The sequence below is a fragment of the Talpa occidentalis genome, unplaced genomic scaffold (genome assembly GCF_014898055.3).
Source record: "Talpa occidentalis isolate TD23 unplaced genomic scaffold, MPIMG_talOcc4v2.1 talOcc4.13, whole genome shotgun sequence".
Classification (NCBI taxonomy): domain Eukaryota; kingdom Metazoa; phylum Chordata; class Mammalia; order Eulipotyphla; family Talpidae; genus Talpa; species Talpa occidentalis.
The window spans coordinates 39,135,978-39,155,335 of NW_023601322.1; the positions used below are offsets into that span (position 1 = coordinate 39,135,978).

Sequence of the window (19,358 nt, forward strand, 5' to 3'; positions counted from 1 at the left end):
GGGTCTCTTTTTATCTTTTTGAGTTTGAAATCTGTTTTATCTGATATAAATATAGCTGTTCCTGCTTTCTTTTTTGGTCCATTTGCTTGTAGGATTGTTTTCCATCCTTTAACTTTGAGCCTATTTTTATCTTTTGCAGCTAAATGTGTTTCCTGGAGACAGCAAAAGGTTGGGTTTTGTTTCTTAATCCAGGCTGCAACTCTGTGTCTTTTTATTGAAGAGTTTAGTCCATTTACATTTAGAGTTAATATTGATATGTTAGCATCTGTATTTGCCATTGTGATTGTCTTTCCTTTGATTTTATTTATTTATTCTTTTAATAACTTTTTTTTTTTTTTGGCCTTCTTTCATTGTTATTCGTCCCTCTGAGGTTCTGGCTTTAGGACTCCTTGTAGTATTTTTTGGAGTGGGGGTTTAGTTGTAATGAAATTCCGGAGTTTCTGTTTGTCTGGGAAGGTCCATATTCTTTCTTCAAAGAGGAAGGAGAGCTTTGCGGGATACAGTATTCTTGGTTGGCATCTGTTTTCTTGGAGTCTGTTGACTATGTCCCTCCACTCTCTCCTTGCCCGTAGTGTTTCTTCGGAGAAGTCTGATGTCAGCCTGATTGGCTTTCCTTTGAATGTTATCTGTTTCTTCCCTCTTGCCAGCTTCATTATTTTTTCCTTGTCCTGGATTCTTGGGAGCTTTACTATTATGTGTCTTGCTGTATTTTTCCTTTCGTCGTGGAAGTTTGGTGTTCTTCTTGCTTCTTGTATATCAATTTTCAGCTCCTTCTTCACATTTGGGAAGTTCTCTTCAATTATCTCTTTGAATATTTTCTCTGTTCCTACATCTCTCTCCTCTCCTTCTGGCATTCCTATAACTCTTATATTTCCTTTCCTCATGGAGTCAGATAGTTCCCGAAGTCTTTCTTCGTTCTTTTTCCTTCGTACTTCTCTTTCCTTTTCTGTTTTGGTTCTTTTTATTTCTGTGTCTTCAAGAGTACTTATTCGTTCTTTCATTTCATCTATTCTGCTTTCATTGCTTTTCCCAGAATTCTTTAGTTCTTCCATTAATTCTTTGATCTCCTGCATTTCTTTTACTTCCCTCTTTAGGGAGTCAATTTCATTCTTCTGACCATTGTTTTCCCTCTCTAGGGACTCAATTGCATTCTTCTGATCGTTGATTATTTTTCCCTTATCATTGTTTTCCTTTATGACTTCTGTCAGTTTTTTAATCACGGCAATTTTAAATTCTCTTTCTGGAAGGCTCAGAAGTTCTTCCAAGTTACTGTCGTTGCAATCTGGGGGCTGGTTTTCTTTTTGTGGTGTGCTTTTTCCCTGGGGAGTTGCTAGGTTGCGTGTGGTTCTTCTACTCCCTACTGTCTGTTTTCTAATTTGCCGTATGCGTTGGGACACTGTGTTGTTGGGACTGGCCGGCATCTTGGGTGAGCTTCTCTGCTCCCCTCTGGTTCCTCCAGGAGCCATATGTCAGTTTCAAGCAGTCTTTACTGGAGAAAGGTCCCTGTTCTAAAATGCCGATGTGGGGACACACTCCCCTGTGCGCCTGGTCTGCCCCGGCGTTGGGTTCCTGCTCCCGCTCTGGGCTTTGACTGCAGGCCAGAGGGGGTCTGGTGTGGGCGAACTTCCCCCTCTCACCTCTGGCTCCTGAGGAAGCCTTCTTTACTGAAGAAATGTAGTTTTTACTGAAGAAATGTCCCTGTTCTAAAATGGTGATGTGGGACACACTCCCTGCACGTCCGGTCTCAGGCACACTCTTCTGCGCGCCTGGTCTGCCCCGGCTGTGGGTGCTCGCTCCCCCTGTGGGCTCAGACTACTGGTCAGAAGGGGCCCGGCGTGGGCTAACTCCCCAGCTGGCCACTGGCTCCTTCAGGAGCCTCTGCTGGCTTCAAGTCGCTGGGTGGTGCCAGAGATCTCTCCTGGAGCCCTTGGGGAGCTGATTTTCCACCCTGTGGGACAGGGAACAGAGCGGGAATGGTAGGGTAATCCTCAACGGCTTTGGGGTGCTGTGTCTGCCTTGTGCCCCACCGTCGTGGGGAACCCACGCCCCTAATTTCGTGCCCCGGGTCTCAGTTCCAAAGCCCTCAGTTCCAGGACTTGGGCTGTAGCCCAGTTCAGTGGTGCGGGAATGGCGCCTTTTGCACCGCTCCCGTGCCTGGGCGCCTGGGCCTGCTCACTCAGTGAGGGCCTCCGCGCGTCTCCCTGCAAGCCTAGGTCGCAGGCGCGGGGATCTGCGCTTGCTTTTCAACCGCACTGCTTTTCCGCGCGATCCCGATTCCGGTCCGCGCCGCTTTTCCGCGCAATCCCGATCCCGATCCGCGTCTGCTTTTCCAGCGCGCCGCTTTTCCGCGCAGGCTTACCGTGCGGCCCGGGGCTGTGTGCTGGTGCTGGCCTCCTCCTGGGGGTCGGGGTCTCTCTTTAATGGCGCCTGGAGCTCACCTCCACAGCGGATCCTGCAGGGTTCTCCACAGCTCCCGTTCACGGGGTGTGGTGGCTGAAATAGTTCCTTTCCACTCACAGTCCCGCTTGCTGCGTAGTTTGTTCTTGTTGGCCGTTTTGGTTTGTTGTTTTCCTCCTCTCTGCGGGTCGGAGAGTGCAGCCTCTGTGGGCGGGGGAGGGGAGCAGGGTTCTGCGCTTTCCTCCCTTCTAGTCCTCTTTTATGGCCACTTTCTTCTTCGGGCAGTTTGCTGGAGTCACCAGTTTATCTTCCGTGTCCCGGTTCTCACTGGGACCTGCCGCTTTTCCTCCCTATTAACTTTTTTTAATGGGAGATCTTACTCGCAGCGTCTCCTCGCCGCCATGTTGCTCCGCCCATTCTGTTTCTTAATAATTTGACAGTACTTTAAAGCAGTTTAAAATTGAGATGTAACTTAAATTTATAAAATATCTTAAAGATCCAACTTGATCAATTTTGACAATGTGTATACCCATGTTGCCAAACCCCTATTAAGATATAAAACATTCTTGTCACTAAAAAAGACTTCCTCATGCCCATTCTCAGTCACTGCCATCTCACTGGCATCAGAGCCACTACTAATGTGTTTCTATTTCCATTGATATGTTCTATCTACTCTAGGGGTTGCACAAATGGAATCACACAGGAAGTATTCTTCTGTGTCTGGCCCTTTCATTCAGTTTAATATTTACAGAGTCATTCAGATTGTTCTGCATGTCACTAGCTTGTTCCTTTTTCTTGCTGAATGGTGTGCCATTGTGTGCCATACCTCCTTTTGTTTAGCCATTTTCTTGTTGACACTCACCTGGACTTTTTCTAGGTTTTGGCTGTTATGAATACAGATGCTTTCGAATATTCTTATACAAGACTGTTGTGAACTTGTTTTTTAAGTATCTTGGATAAAATCCTAGGTGTAGAATTTCTGGGTTGTTAGAGTAGATACATATATAATTTTTAAAGAAAGTGCCAGTTTTCTAGAGTGTGTGTGCCATTTTACACTCCTACCGAGCAATGCATGAGCATTCCAGTTGCTCTCCTACTTTACCAACATTTGATATTATCAGCCTTCCTTTAACTATTCTAGTGGATGGGTCATGATCACTCAAAGATGCTTTTGACTGAGCTGCCCTTTCATTCACTCATGAGTGACTAAAGAGATAAACTGTCTTTCAGATGCAGATGATGTGGCTTTGCCTCAGAGCTTTGGGGTGCATTGGATATGGTTGTAGGGATCAGGTAGATAGTTCTCCATGTCCATAGCCTTCTACGTTTCGCCTATGGGCACTGGATTTGTTTCTTGGTGGATGGAATCTCCCTCTAATCTTTTTTTTTTAAGATTTATTTATTTATGCACACAAGAACTGGGGTACAGACCAGAGGTGTGGGGGTTGAGAGGATTCACCAGAGACAGAGTGGGGAACAGAACAGGCCAACTGACTGAAACACACTGCTGAGAGGAGCAGCGGGTGAGACAGGAGAGGTCTGCTATGCCATGTGGGTAGCTCCTTGGCCAGGGATCGAACTCGTGCTGCAGTGGCTGTGGATAGCTTCATAGGGTGCGTCTTAACCCCTTGTACCACCAGGGAGGCCCTCCCTCTAATCTTTTAACTTCATGATTTATGCAGAGTTTCCAACAACTTTGCTTCCCCTTGCACCTTTTTATGCAGTAGCTAAGCAGTAGCAGGGAAAAGAAATTCTTCTTGTGTTTGAAAGTTTGCATATTTGTATATGTAGTGTCACAGGACCAGAAGAACAGGCAGACCCACAGGACTCTGACTGCAAATGACCTTGTTACCTGGTGTGCCCATTGCTATGTATGAGCTAAAGCAAGCAGCACTAAAAACTTGGAACTGACCTTTCATTTTCCTGCCAGTTTTGAGGGCTAAAATGTGGTGAGAAGAAATCTTGATGTTCAAACATCAATTAGTCTTGAATGTGGTAAGATTGTACAGCACTTTATGGAGGCAATTTCATGCTCTATAATCTTCAAAGAAATGGAATTCACTCCCTCACTCGGAGTCAGCAGGTTCTAACTCTGGAGCACAGCAGTGAAGGCTCTACTCAGACTTTATTGCGTAAACTGCTTGTTGACGCCACAGAACATGTTGACAACTCTTGAACCACTTAATCTGTGCTTAAATTGTGCATTCTGCACTAGATGGTGCATGAGTGTAATCTTTTGAAGTCTTTGAATATTTTTTAGGGTCCTGGATCTAGTTCTTATGTGGTTGGCCCAGCCAATATCTCCGGAGCTGATTGTACCACAGCCATCAATCACTGCTGTTTACAGATTAATGTGCACCCTCTCGGTTTAAGAACTGTACTTTTGGGCCTCCCCTGGTGGCGCAGTGGTTGAGCACTGGGCTGCAAAGCTGCCCGCAGCCTCTGCAGCGCCGGTTCGATCCCCGGCCACCGGCGAGGGCCCCACATGGCGTGCAGACCTCTCCTGCTGCCCGCTGCTCCCCTCAGCAGTGTATTTCAGTAAATCTGCCTGCTCCGCTCTACCCTCTAACTCTGGTGAATTCTCTCACCCTTCCGCGCTTCTAACTGTACCCAGTGCTTGTATAAACAAACAAATAAATAAATCTTTAAAAAAAAAAAAAAGAATAGTACTTTAGTAAAAGAGGAGGCAGGCTGAAAACATCAGAGGGGAAGCATTTGGGGTCAGTTTGAAACTGAGGGCCAGCACAGACAACCGGACAGTGTTCAGTCGTCTCTCCAGGAAGCGTTTGGGTCTTTCAGATATTCGGTGGTGCCTGTTATATGTCAGGGGTGGTCCTAACACAGTGGATCCAAGTCATGAGTAAGATCGAATCTGCTTTCCAGAGCTGGATAGTTTTTTTTTTTTTAAATAATAAATTTTATTTTTATATTCCCCATACAATTGCAACCCCCCAGTTTTGACCCCAATCCCTCCCCTCCCGCCCCCCATCCCCCAAAAAGTGTCTCTGGTTCATAGTTTTTTGTTGATTTTGATTTTCACTTTCTTATAGTTACTCATTTTCCTGGTCCCTTATTTAAGTTTTCTAGATTCCTGCTATGAGTGAGACCATCCGGTATTTTTCTTGTTCTTTCTGGCTTATTTCGCTGAGCATGATCCCTTCCAGCACCATCCAAACAAATTGCATGTGTTTATCTTTTTTGAATGCTGAGTAATATTCCATGGTGTATATGTACCACATCTTCTTGATCCAGTCATCTAATTTTGGGCATTTGGGCTGTTTCCAAAGCTTAGCTATTGTAAATAGTGCTGCTATAAACATAGGGGTGCAGGTGCTCTTTGGAATTGCTGTTTCTGTGTCCTTTGGGTAAATACCTAGGAGTGGAGTTGCTGGATCATATGGAAGCTCTATGTTTAGTGGGTCCAGAAATCTCCACACAGCTCTCCATAGTGGTTGGACCAGTTTGCACTCCCACCAACAGTGCAGGAGAGTTCCTTTTTCTCCACACCCTCGCCAACATTTGTTGTTGCTAGTTTTTTTAATATGTGCCATTCTCACTGGTGTAAGATGGTATCTCATGGTAGTTTTGATTTGCATTTCCCTGATGACAAGTGATGTTGAACATTTTTTCATATGCCTGTTGGCCATTTGCATTTCCTCTTCAGAGAAGTTTCTTTTTAGAGAGCTGGATAGTTTTTTAAAGAGAAACAGGCATGGAGATATCTAGATGCTGTGTGAGAAATGTGTGCAGCTTTAGAAATGACTCAAAGATAAGAGTGAAGGGCCTCCTCTGGAGGCGCAGGCGCTTGAGCGCAGCGCTGTGAAGCTGTCTGCAGCCTCTGCAGCGTGGGTTTGATCCCGGCTAGCCGGCGAGAATCCCACATGGTGCGGCAGACCTCTCCTGCCGCCCGCTGTTCCCCTCACAGTGTATTTCAGTCAGTCTGCCTGTTCTGCTCCCCGCTCTGTCTCTGGTGAATCCTCTCACCGTCCCATGCATCTGGCCTGTACCCTGGTTCTTGTATGCATGTATAAATAAATCTTTTTTTTTTTAAAAAGGTAAGAGTGAACTTTCCCTCTCTCTTTCTCAATAATTAATTATAGGATCAATTTTCAGGATTTGGGTGAGGATTATTATTTAAGTGGTACAATACCCAAGGGTGTGATTTCTCCTTTATCTGCCTCCTAGTCTCCCTCTGACCACTGCCGTGCTCTTTAGACCCCTCCACCTCCTGGGCTGGGCTGGTGAAGGTTGCCAGTGCACCCTGAGTGCAGTTCACTTCCCGGGAGTGATTCTGATGGAAGACTGGATACTGAGAGGAGGGAGAGACCTAGAAAACTTGAGGTCCTGGGTTTAATTTATCTCCCTCTCTGCCCATTCCTCATTATCACACTTACTGCGCTGGAGTTTCTCTCACACTGGGAGGAAAGTTGGGAAAGGGCTACCAGCTGCCAAAGAAACAAAGCAAATCCTCCAAGGATGTCCCTTCATCCTCCTCAGAGGGGACTCTGGCTGCCCTCTGGGACCAGGGTACCAGGGTGACTTCATCTAGCTGTCACTTCCGTGGAGAGCAGGACTTTGGAATAAATGGTGCTTTTCACATGCTGGATGCCTAACAGGCCTCCCAACATAGGTCCTGAGTTAGGTGACAGAAGTATTCAGTAGAGTCGTGGCGGAAAGAACAAAAGAGTAAACCAACCCTAGAAATATGACTGCTGAATTAAGGCTACGAGAGGGGGAGGGGAGGGAGGAGACAAAGGGCAAAGGGAGCCCGAAGTTTTAGGGTAAAAGACAGTGGGTGCTTTGATGGTGGCCATGGTGTAGTGACATACATCTAAAGAGGTATAAGCCTCTTCTGCTAAGTCATGTGCAGTGTTGTCACCAATGTTACCTCAGTAAAGAAAAAAATACCCTGTGTTGGAAGGAAGGAAAAGTGAGTGGTATACAAATGAAACAAGATCATTCATGTGTTGAAATTATTGAAATCAGGTGATGGATATATGGAGAGTTCATGGTATCATGACTTCTGATATTGTACATGTTTTAAAATGTATATAATAGGGCCTCCCCGGTGGCGCAGTGGTTGAGTACTGGGTTGCGAAGCTGCCCGCAGCCTCTGCAGTGCTCAATGCCCGGCCGCCGGGCGAGGGTCCCACATGGCGTGCAGACCTCTCCTGCCGCCCGCTGCTCCCCTCAGCAGTGTATTTCATCAGTCTGTCTGCTCTGCTCTCCCCTCTGGCTCTGGTGAATTCTCTCACCCTCCCATGCTTCTGACTGTACCCAGTGCTTGTATAAATAAATAAATAAGTCTTTAAAAAATAAAATAAAATAAAATTTATATAATAAAAAGCACAGATCGAAAAAACTCTCTTAACCTCTTGTTGGACAACACAAAAACCAGACATCAAAGGACCCTCTCCTTTTAGTTAAACACACACATATCAGTACACAAATGAAGCAAAACAAAGTAATATCAAATTATTAAATAAAAGCTTGCAGAGAAATGGAATTCAGAACGATCCTTCCCAGTGGATGGCTGAGTCATTTGAGATCATTTCTGTCTCTGAGGAAGAGTAATAGCCCATCATGTCCTTTGTCTACAACTCTGATTACAACGTGCAGTGATGAAGGAAGTTGTACCTGTCCGCCCCACTGCTCACTTGGGAGACTGTGGCTATAGGAAAATCAGCCTGATATCCACAGAGACATACCAAGTCCTGGGGTATGGAAGGCCTGGCTCCTCCAGAGTCCCAGAAATTCCAGATTTGGAAGGATTAAGCAATCTGCTGTGGAAATTCTTAATTCCTTTGCTCTGAACATTTTTGGAAGGCCTTCTGCTTTTTTAATCTCCTGACTTCTTGTTTGTTACCAAGTTCAAATTCCAGAGAGGGAAGCAGCCAATATGTGTGATTATTTCCTCTTGCACCAAGTGGAACTAAAAGAATGAATTTACTTCACTAGAAATAAATGTACCCTTTGGACCTTAAACTAAAATGAGTAGCATGGTCATCTGGCCCCTGTGCCGGTTGTTATATAATTTACACAAAAATGAAAAAAGATGTCAGAGACGTGCATTCACAATCTTTTTTTAGACATAAGGCAGAAAAGAATAGAGGGATCTTTGAAAAAGGCGTTTTTGGGTCTGTGTTCTGCCTTGGGCAGGCATGGCTGCCTGGTGCTGAGGAAAGATTCCAGGGTTCTAAGTGGCGGGGGTTCACATTCTGGCTCCACAGTTCAGGAGTTGTGCAATCTTAGGCAAAGATCCGGCTAAAATGGGGATAATAAAACTTTACTGAGTTGTCCCAAGACTTGAAAGAGGTTATGTGCATAAAAATTTTGGTAGAGGGCAAACTTCTACTAAATCAGCATTATTATGATATTATTATTATCATAATAGACAACATAAAAACTTGGAAATCCAGGGTGGACTCAGTCTTGTATAGCTCAGCCCTTAAGGGCCACTAAAGACACTTACTTGGGACAGTTGGAGGTAGGGAGTGTGTGGGCCGCCATTTCACCATTGCTGTACCCCTCAGGTGATCTGCTCAGCGTCCTGGACTTTCCGTTCCTGTATTTCTACAGATTCCATGGTAGCTGCTGTGCCAGGTAATCTTAATTCCTAAAGCCCCTTGGATTATTATTTTGTATGTTCCTTTACTACCAGCTGTGTCTTGCCGTCTGTGAAGTTACCCGAATGAGTGGCAGAAGAGAGTGGTGTCAGGTGCAGGTGCTGACATCTCCGTGACCATTGGCCGGGTTGTTGTGACTACCCTCAGGAGTGCGGGGGGCCTGGAGCCTGTGGGGACCCCTATCCTGTCCTGTTCCTCCACCAGGGCAGTGGTTTTCAAACTGGTAGAGGAGCTAGGATTCCCCCACTTTGATTTTCTCCACAAGTAAATTTTACACAAAATTTCATTACATAAAACTGATGATACTGATTTAGTCCGGGAAAAGATTTGGGTCCAGAATTTCAACTCTAGGTTTCCAAATTGGCCTCCTTCTTGCTCCTGAAAGACAGCCTCCCGAAAATCTTGACTGAACCCTAAGACTCTGAGAAGCAGATTTTGGAGACCAGCAACTAGGAAATAGCTAGACATGGGGACCATTACTAGTTGGCCTTGGGAAACACTCAAGGATGTAGGTAGGCTGATTAAATGGATATATTTAGATACACACAAGTTCAAACCCACCTATCTCCCTTCCCTGCTAGGATCCCCACTCCACTAGCTTTGTTATAGCTGGGAAACGAAGGCTTTTTGATTAGAAAGGCTTCTATGGACATCTCAAAAATGTAGTCTGATATGGTGGCAGCCTTGGACTTGGGGGCTGAATTCCAGCTTTGATACTGGTTGATTGTATGGTCTTTGAGCAAATTATCCTGTTTCTCCCAAGATTAGTTTTCTCATCTGTCAAGTAGAAAGATAATACCAGTACAGGGTGATTGTGTGTATAAATAAGATGTATAGGAGTTTGAGCGCCTCTGTGGTGCAAGCATGAATGCCCTTCCGGTCTTCTAGACATTCTAGCTCTTCCATGGGGGGAAGCTTATCACTAACTAGGAAACCAAGGTGCCCCAAACCTGTTTGTTCACATCAACAAAAAAGATTGCATGCTAGGAAATACTAAATTGCAGCTATTGAAGGACCCATAAGCCTGTTGGCTGGCTACAAAGTCCTCCAGCCGTTGGAGCACAAGATCCTCCCCCACGTACAGACCACCCTGATCTGTAGCCCCAGGAGGCCTTTGCCTAAAGCATTGCAGACCTCATCAGTGAGCTCTCCCTGCAGCAAGAGTGCTTCCAGGTGACCATCAAAGACCACCAAGAAGGAACTGAACATTGGCTGAAAGGCATCTTGGCAACTGTTTCTTACCCTGCATGGGTCCTTCTGCAAGCATGCAGCAGAAAGCAGTCTCTTCCAGCCGCGGACTCCTTGTGGATATCCTGATGAGCCGCTCCCCGCTGCCCCCATGTGTCCTGTACATAGATTGTTTTCTCTTTCTGATAAAGAGTGGCAGGAAGACCCAGAAAAAAAAACCCGAAAACAACGTAAAGCCTGAAACATGCCTCCTGGTTTAATGACAGCCATTATCACCATCTGCTCTGGCTGGAGGTAGAAAGGAGAGGAAAAGACCAGAGGGAGGTTGGACAGGTTCCTGCGAGATCATTCCTTCCTTGGATGCAGTGGGTGGAAGCCTCCAGGAGGAGCCCCGGGAGGATTGGCTGCCTCGATTTCTACTTCTAACCTCGCAGCCATGGCCCCTTGAATGTGTCACTTTGTCTCTGATCAAGAGCACATTTCTTTGATGAATTTTGAAGAGCCACGGAGAACTGTTGACAGATTCAGCAACCTGGATTCTAATTGTGCCTGTGCCTCCCATTGCTCATTAGTAAAATGAGATTTGGGGTCAGAAACCTTCTATTCTGAAAGTCTCTGATTTCCATAAAGTAGGATGATGGCTGCTACGCTTATTCCTCCTTTAAGAGCAGAGAATCTTAGGGGACGGGATGGGGGAGCAGGAAGGAATAAAGGGGATCTGGTCAAGGTTATGAGGCTCAGTGAGCATAGCCGTGAAGGGAAATCCAGGTCCTTGACTCCAGCCTGCTTGCCTTTGTGGGGTGAATCATTCAGTGTCTTAATCCACAGCTGTCCTGTCTCCCATGACTGAGGATGTAAATCTCAACAGATTTTACAGATCATCTGGGCCAAGTAGGCTGAAATACACACAAAGGAAACCCAATGCCTAGCTCTGGTCCTGCCCTGAGAATGTGGCTGTGAACTAACCTAATAAAGTGAAGACATACATTTCTGTGAAATTTGGCCTTAAGTATGTTTATTTTTTTTTAAAGATTTATTTATTTATACAAGAACCAGGGTACAGGCCAGAGGCACGGGAGGGTGAGAGGATTCGCCAGAGACAGAGCAGGGAACAGAACAGGCAGACAGGCGAAATACACTGCTGAGGGGAGCAGCAGGCGAGACAGGAGAGGTCTGCCGCGCCATGTGGGACCCTTGCCGGCCAGCTGGAATTGAACCAGCGCTGCAAAGGCTGCGGACAGCTCCACAGCGTGGCGCTCAACTGCTTGCACCACCAGAGGAGGCCCCTTAAGTATGTTTAATTCCATTCAGTCTGCTTCCAAGTAAACTCAAGAAACACTGTTATGCATACTCTCTCAACACACCATCCTCTGCTCTGTTGGGGGAAAATACAGGGAAGCCCACGATTGGAACTCTCCCTCTCAGAGCTCAGGATCTGGGCTGAGTCACACACCAGCATCTATAATAAAGGACAGAGGGCAACATGGCAAGGTACACATGAGGTACAGCCTGTACGACCTGCCCCTCTGGCTTGGGGTGCAGCTGCAGTCATCTCTCTTCAGTTTTCAACTTCAAATAAAAGTCACACTCAAGCTCCCACTTCCAGGAAGTCAGCCTCTCTTTACATTTTGGGGTCTGACATACTCTTGTCCCCAATTGCGCTGCCTCCAAATGCCAGAGTGACCGTTCTGTCTAGAGTCCTCTTTGCTTTGCCCTGGGCCACACAGTGAGGCTCTTGAAAAAGGTTCCATCACCGGCCGCTACTTCCCCAGGTTGCTGCTGTGTCTGTTTGTCCTTCCTGGTCCAGAGCTCTGAATGGTCTCTGAAATGCTGCCCCATCCTCAGGCTTTCTGAGGAGGATGGGGAGAGGGGTGCTTTTTCAGGTCACATGCATTGATTTAGGCATTCTCCTGAAGCCCAGCTTTCTAGAAGATTCATAGGTGCACCTAGTTTGGGGGACTTCTGTTCTGAGCCAGCCACCACTTCAGATTTTTACATGAGCCCAGGGGCCATTCCAGATCCTCTGTCCTCTTAAGTTTCACTTTGGCAGCCTTTCCTTGGCAGTTTGTTCTACTTGAAAAAAAAAAAAAAATAGAATCTCTACTTTGGCAAACACTAAGTGCAAAAAACACTATGGGAATGAGCAGGAAGTATTAACCCCCACTTTTTTTTCTTTGATGATTTAGTCAGAGACCTCTCAAATGTCTGTACCCCTACCCACCTCCAATGAAATGCTCTCATCATAGCAAAGTAGAACTTAATGATATTTTTTTTAGTTTTTGGAGTTTTTAATCCAGAGGTCACTAGAAAACAGGTGAGACAGAGGTTGTGTAATGATTAAAAACTAGTAAAATGTAACAAAATTAATGGCTAAAGGGGGTGGGCCTCACTGACAAAAAATATTTTCTTTTTCCAGTGGAATTTTAGGATTCTTTCTCATGTTCAGCACAGTGAAGCTAAAAAGCCTTATGGCCCCAGGGCAGTGTGCAGCCTGGATTTTCTTTGCAAAGGTAAGAGAAAGGGAAGGGGTGGGGAAAATCTGGCTGAGGATCTCTAGTGTCCAGTGTTCTCAGAGCCTGTGTAATGTCAGGTTTTCTTCATGAAATCATTTCTAGTCATTGAGCCTCCATTCATCCAGGTAACACTTTCTGAGACCTTTCACCTGTTTATTCAATATGATGTTATCTTTCACACATGCCTGAAACATGTCCTCAGTTACTTTCACACATGCCCTTAAGCTCCTTCATTTCCTTGAGCCTTAATTTCTCCATCTGAAAATGAGGTTTTGCCATGAGAATCTCCATGGTTTCTCCAGTTCTAAGACTCCTGGTGCATGGGGGCAGGTCTTCTGAGCATGTGGTTAGCTCAGTGACTTGCCCAAGAGGTCTCAGCCTGACAGAGTTGATAGAGAAAGGAAAAGAAATGGACAATTGGGAAACTTTGACAAAGGGCTATTGTGAGAATGCTTATTGTGTATCTGATTGACTGTGGTTAAAGCATAAGGCAGAGAGCAGGGAAAACTAGAAGGAAACAGAACAGAAAAGCAGCTCTGCAATGCTTTGGAACTAGCTTCTTTCTACTGCAGCATTTCATTTTTCTAATATCAGCAAGGGAGTCAAGTTAGCAGGATGTTCATTGAGGTTTCTGGATTAATCTAGTGAAATAATCCTTTGCACTTGTGCCTTTAGTTATCTTTGTGTTTGTTGGGTTTTCTTTCCAGAAAACAAAAATAAACATGTTTCTTTGAAAATAAGATTTCATGGTGAGGTTTTCACTTACAGGGTGAAAATGTTTCTAATGCACTAATAATACTTTTTAATAGCATCACTAATTCTTATTCCAGCAGAATTTAGAGAGTGACTAAGATACTGGCTTTCAGCTTGACAGAATGAGGAGGTTAACAGATCTGGAAAGCTAGAAAAGATTGTCAGAAATACCCATTCCAGTTCTCTAAAACTTGACCAGAGGCATTAACATTTGTTTTTGAAAATTACTACGCTCTGGTTTAGTTTGTGGCATTCTTGCCTGAGGCTGCTCCCATTCCCTCCTCCCTAGCTTTGTCAATGTGATGTTACAAGCAGAATACCATGCTGCCACTTTCAAAAAAGGGCTCCTACTATTTGGCGTATTATTGTTAAAGTGGCCTTTTCAGTAATAAATGAAAAAGAAGAGCCAGGGCTCCATTAACTTGAGTTTATAGTCTCTTCCGAGTAAGCAGTGACCCAGTGGGGGAATTTAACAGGTAGTTTTGAGCGGTGAGAAGCCTTTAGGGACTTCCTCACTCTCCATTTCCCAGATAACCTTGTCTGGGAGCAGCAGAGATGGAGTGTGCCCAAGACACCCACGCATCTCTGGCTACTGGAGCCTCTCTGTATACACAGGGAGATGTGAGAGAGCCAGCAGAAAGCAAAAGCTGGGGAAGGCTTGGAAACCACCTGAAGTTTGAGTGTGCTCCCTAGCCCACACACAGGGTCAGAAGCAGAGAGAACAAGCCTTTCTGGTTCAAGGTGTTTGAGCAAAATCTCTGACTAATCTTTGCCAGAAAACTAAGCTATGCAGATATGTGGATGGTCCTCAGGAAGCCAATATTAAAAATAAAAACAAGGAAATAAATGGAATCAAGACATCGGGAACTGTACCTTGTAAGGGAGGGATTTCATAGACTTAGTCTAAGAATATTACTAAACAGGCAAAACGACAATACCAGGAGCAGTTCTCTAAGAAAGTGAGAGTTTCACTCATAGCAGGAATTTAGAAAACCTAAATAAGGGATCAGGAAAAAGACCAATTATAATAAAGTAAAAATCAAAATCAGTAAGTGACTATAAACCAGAGACACACTATGGGAAGGGGGTAGGGGATGGGTGGAAGAAGGGAGTAAGAGCAAAACAAGGATGGTGGGAATTGTATGGGGACTATAACCAAGATGAAAAATGCATACATTGTATAAAAAATGAAAAATGATGTAAAAATATACAAAATTAAAAAACCAATAAAAAAAGAAAGTGACAGTTAAGAGTTGTTGCTGTATATTATCTAAAATGTTCAGGATTCAACAACAACAAAAGTTAGAGGCATTCAGATAAACAAGAAAGCATGATCTACACACAAGAAGAAAGCAGTCAATAGGAACTGTCTGAGTACCTGTCCTCAGATAGAGGCTTTGGTCAAAAAAGACTGCAAAACCCAAAGGAAAGTATAAAGAATTAAAGGAAAGACTCAATGAATACAGAATCTCAATAAAGAAATAGTAATGATTAAGGGGAAAAAATGTGGAAATCCTGGAGTTGAAAAGTATAATAACTGAAATAAATGTAAAAATTATCTAGAGGTACTTTATAACAGATTTGAGGTGACAGAAGAAGGAATAAATAAGAAAGTTTTTTCTTTTTAGTGAAGAAATATGATCAGAGCTTCAAAAACCTGTGGGACAACATCCAGCACATCTTCGTAGCTATTAATAATTACAGGAAAGAAGAGAAGTGGAGGAAAAATATTTGAAGAAGTAATATCCAGAAAACATCTGAAACCTGATGAAAACCTAAATTGACAGATCTAAGAAGCTCAGTGAATTCCAAGGGGGATAAATGTATCTGATAAAGGACTTGAATCTCAAATATATGAAGAATTCTTACATTTCGTTCGATGAGGCAACATACAACCCAATTTAAAAATGATCAAAAGATTTGAACAGACATTGAATTACAGCTAGGCTTGAGGAAGTTTTTTGGGTAATGGAAATGTTCTAAAACTGGCTTGTGGTAATGGTTGCACCATCAATTAAGTTTATTAAATTTGTTCATTAAAAATCATTGAATTTTACATTTATATTGGGGGAATTTTATGGCATATAAATCATCCCTGAAAACTCTAAAATAGTAATGCTGAAAGCACAGTGTTCAAATCTTACCCTTTAGAATTACTTTTTCTTTTCTAATATGACTTTGCCTATTTGACCATTAGTTTTATGAATCTTCATTTTGTTTATTATTTTTTTTCTCTGAAAACTCTGAAAGACATACAATTTTCTTCTCTGTAGTTAACTCAAAAAGTAAAATTTTTAATTGGTTTCTGCAATTTAATGCTAATCCTTCTTAATTGTGGAGGATTAGATCAGATTAGATGAGCCATTAAGGTCTTTGCTAGTCTCAGGACTGACCTCTCTATCTCATTCTTTATCCCTCTCTCTTCTTTTCTTTTCTATTTGACCATAACACTGTTGTTTTCAGTGGCAGAATATTTATCCATTCTTGGGACCACTTTCACATCAAAATGTGCTGACATTTGAAATGCAGTTAGTTATACTTAGTAATCCAGCATTTCCCCATGATGTCACTGTGACTCTTCTGGGTGCCTGCACATTGGGAAAATAATGCAGAAGGATGCTCCATTGGCCCCAGAGGATAATTGGATTCTGTGAAAAACTGAAATAACAGTTTCAGGAGGCGGGGTTACTCGGGGCCTTCTTTGCTCCAAAAGTTCCCATTTTCTGTCATTTTCCAAGGAATTGGAACTTCGTCACTTCCGAGTTCTGAAAGAAAGCATCCCTGCTTTTATCTTATCCTCATCTTTCTTGCTTTCTTCCTTGGGTCTGATTATGTTCCTCATGGGAAAAAAGTGCTTTCTAAGTCACTTTTTATTGTTATCGCTATCATTGCTTTTCTCTCTGGAAATTTTAGAAACAGTCTAAGAAGCTAAAAACAACAGAATATTTAGCAACCTTTTAAAAAAGTTTAAATTTAAAGAAATTTAAAAAATTTCTTCCTTGATTTTGATGAATTCAGGCACATGAAGTCTAACTGCATCTTCATAAATCTTGGGCCCCCTTCCCATCTGTAAAGTATGAATGCAGGAAGAAGTAAATGAATTTAAGGGAAAAGCAATGACATATGTAGACATGTAAAGCTGTGATGATTGTTTTTCTCCTACTGGGTTTCTCCAGCAGATTTTTTTAACTCCTTACATGAGAATTCTTCCTGGATTGAGCAATGCTTTGTCTCATCCTATTAGGTTCTAATCGAGCAGAGTTCTCAACCTCCACTGGGAAGAAACAACTGAGGCCAAGTGAGTTTTTCTTGAGGATGAGCCAGGAGAAGGGAGGCATCCCCAGACAGCAGCACTGGCCTTATAGGGTGCTAGGAATTTGGTGTTTACTCCAATTCAAAGCTCTCTCTGTAAGAACACTTTCTTTAAGCTGCCTCCATTTTGTTTCCTGAAGGCAGTGTGGTGGGTTGACCAGAAAACCAAGTCTTAGCTGTTTCTTTTTATGACCCTGTGAAAATAATTTTTCTGTAGTTTGCCTTAGATGTGTCTCTTGATTTGGTTTTGGTTTTTGATTGTTGGTATTTAATGCACACAGGGCCAGGATGGGTGAGGTGGGCACCTGAGTGTCACACCCACGCCTCTCACTTGCCTTTCCGAGGTCTTTTCCTGTGTCATCATTTACTGCCTGCCTGGAACAACTATTCCATGGGACTTTAAGATATACTTGATTTTTATAGTTTTGGTGGTCTTAGAAGTGTCTTACATCAAGATAAATGATCTCTTTGAGTGATTTTTTTAGCCTAGTCAGCATTTATTAGGTAAACCTTGGAGCCATGGAGTGGTAGGAAAGCATTAGTACATGTGTGGTTCCTGCCTAAGGTATCTTATAAACCACAGAAGGTAAAAGTAGCTCGTGTGAGGCTATTAGAAGACATTGCTGAGCCAGGTGTTACTGACTTCAGGAGTTGGGGAAGGGAGAGCTGTGTGAGTAGACTGAGGCAGCAGAGTGACTGACACAACAAGTGCTGGTTATCTGGGAAAGGTGGAATAATGGGATGAGGGCCTTCCTGGGTGAGTGTCGGAGCCCCTGAGACAGATGTGCAGGTGAGGAACCAGGAGGAAATAAATTTGACTAGAGGAGCTGGAGAGAGCAGAGGGGCGAGGGGAAAATTGGGCACAGAGAGAGATAGGAAGCCCTAAAAGCCAAGCTGCACAGGCTGTTGTGAACATTGGAGCAAGACTGCCAGTTAATAGTGTTTCATTAATTCCAAAGGCACCTGCATGTCTATGTTTATAGCAGCACTATTTACAATAGCTAAGCTTTGGAAACAACCCAGATGCCCAAAAATAGATGACTGGATCAAGAAGATGTGCTATGTATACACAATGGAATATTACTCAGCAATCAAAAAAGATAAGCTCATGCAGTTTGCAGCAACATGGATGGAGCTAGAAGGGATCATGCTCAGTGAAACAAGTCAGAAAGAAAAAGAAAAATACAGGATGGTCTCAGTCATAGCAGAAATTTAGAAAACTTAAATAAGAGGCCAGGAAAAAGACTAATCAATACAAAGTAAAAATCAAAATCAACAAGCAACTATAAACCAGAGACACACTACGGGGGGTGGAGGGGAGGAAGAGGTGGGAAAAGGAAGGACTAGAGTCAAAATAAGGGGGGGTGCAATTGTATGGGGAATATAACCATAAAGAAAATGCGTACATTGTGCAAAGATGAAAAATGATGTAAGAATTATATAAAATAAAATATTTAAAAAGTAGTGTTCAGGCAGGTCAATATGGCTGTGGTGTTTTCAACAAATTGTAAATGAATTCCAAGCATTTAGAAAGGAGCTAAATTAAAGTAGTAATGGCAAGAATAAGGTCAAACTTGACTGACAATTTGAAAGAAAATTTAATTATTTTACATAATTATTGTGTGATGTGATAAAGAGATAACAAAGACTCGGGCTTTACAGCAGATAGGAGGCTGGTGATGATGGTTTGGACCTAGGACTGATGGATAGGAAAGATGACAAATGTCTCTAAGGTCAGAGACACACGAAATCCATGGCAGAAGCGATTGATCTTGAAATAACATCTTTGGGGAGAAATATGTTTTAGACAAATGTGTATGGTGAAAGCACATCTAAAAGGAGCTGCTTTGTGTTGAAAACATGGGGTGAAATGCAGGGGCTTTGCATATCTCTTGGTCTTTGCCAATAAGAGAGATGGAATTGAACTCAAGAAAATGAATACAGAGGTGAGCTCACTAAGATAATGAAATGGTTTGGGGAGAGCAGAATAGAGGGCTAGCACTTAACTGGGGAGATACTTTGATGCCAGAGACCAATATTAAGGAGAGAGAAGTAATAGCTAGGAGGTAAAAGAAGAAACCAGGAAAGTTCAGTGAAAGGACGTCAAGGAAGAATTTTAACAAATAAAATAAAATGCAGCCAAGAGCTCAAAGAGATCCTGTTTGAGAAAAGAGCTTGGACACTGCCAGCCTTTGGGAAACAGTTTTAGTGAAAGGACAAGGGTGGGAGTGGGGCAGAAGATGGATCATAAATATTCAAGAATACCTGAGAAGGGGATAGAACATTGTGATCCCCCTAGAGAACAGGTTGAAATAGAGAACAAGCTTCAATAGGAGGTGGAAGGAGTTTGGAAGGGTAGCTTTAGAGAAAACGGAGAGAGCCTTTGTACTCAGGCACAGCAGAAAGGCGGTGATGGGAGGGAGGCTTTGCCATGAGGTGTGAAATTGAGGGACTGGGATTTCAGGGAGAAAAGGAAAGGAAAAGAAAGAACACTCCCTGTCTGCTCATTGCTAGTCATATGTTGTTTCATCCATAAAGGAAGGAGTCAGGACTAGAAGATATCTAAAGA

At 43.4% G+C, this 19,358-nt stretch overlaps 1 protein-coding gene and 1 pseudogene across 3 annotated transcripts in view; both read left to right on the top strand.

Moving 5' to 3' along the window:
* TMEM241 (transmembrane protein 241) overlaps nucleotides 1-19,358 on the top strand; it is a 158,193-nt gene that overhangs the window by 60,421 nt on the left and 78,414 nt on the right. For 2 of the 3 annotated variants that reach the window (XM_037508735.2, XM_037508736.2), the window contains 2 exons: nucleotides 8,931-9,000; nucleotides 12,628-12,721. In XM_037508735.2, the coding sequence (XP_037364632.1) occupies nucleotides 8,931-9,000; nucleotides 12,628-12,721 (164 nt within the window). Of the gene's footprint in view, nucleotides 1-8,930; nucleotides 9,001-12,627; nucleotides 12,722-15,105; nucleotides 15,480-19,358 lie in introns of those variants that run through there. The other variant, XM_037508737.2, reaches the window with a different exon arrangement.
* LOC119243139 (DNA-directed RNA polymerase II subunit RPB11-a-like) lies at nucleotides 9,181-11,206 on the top strand (annotated as a pseudogene).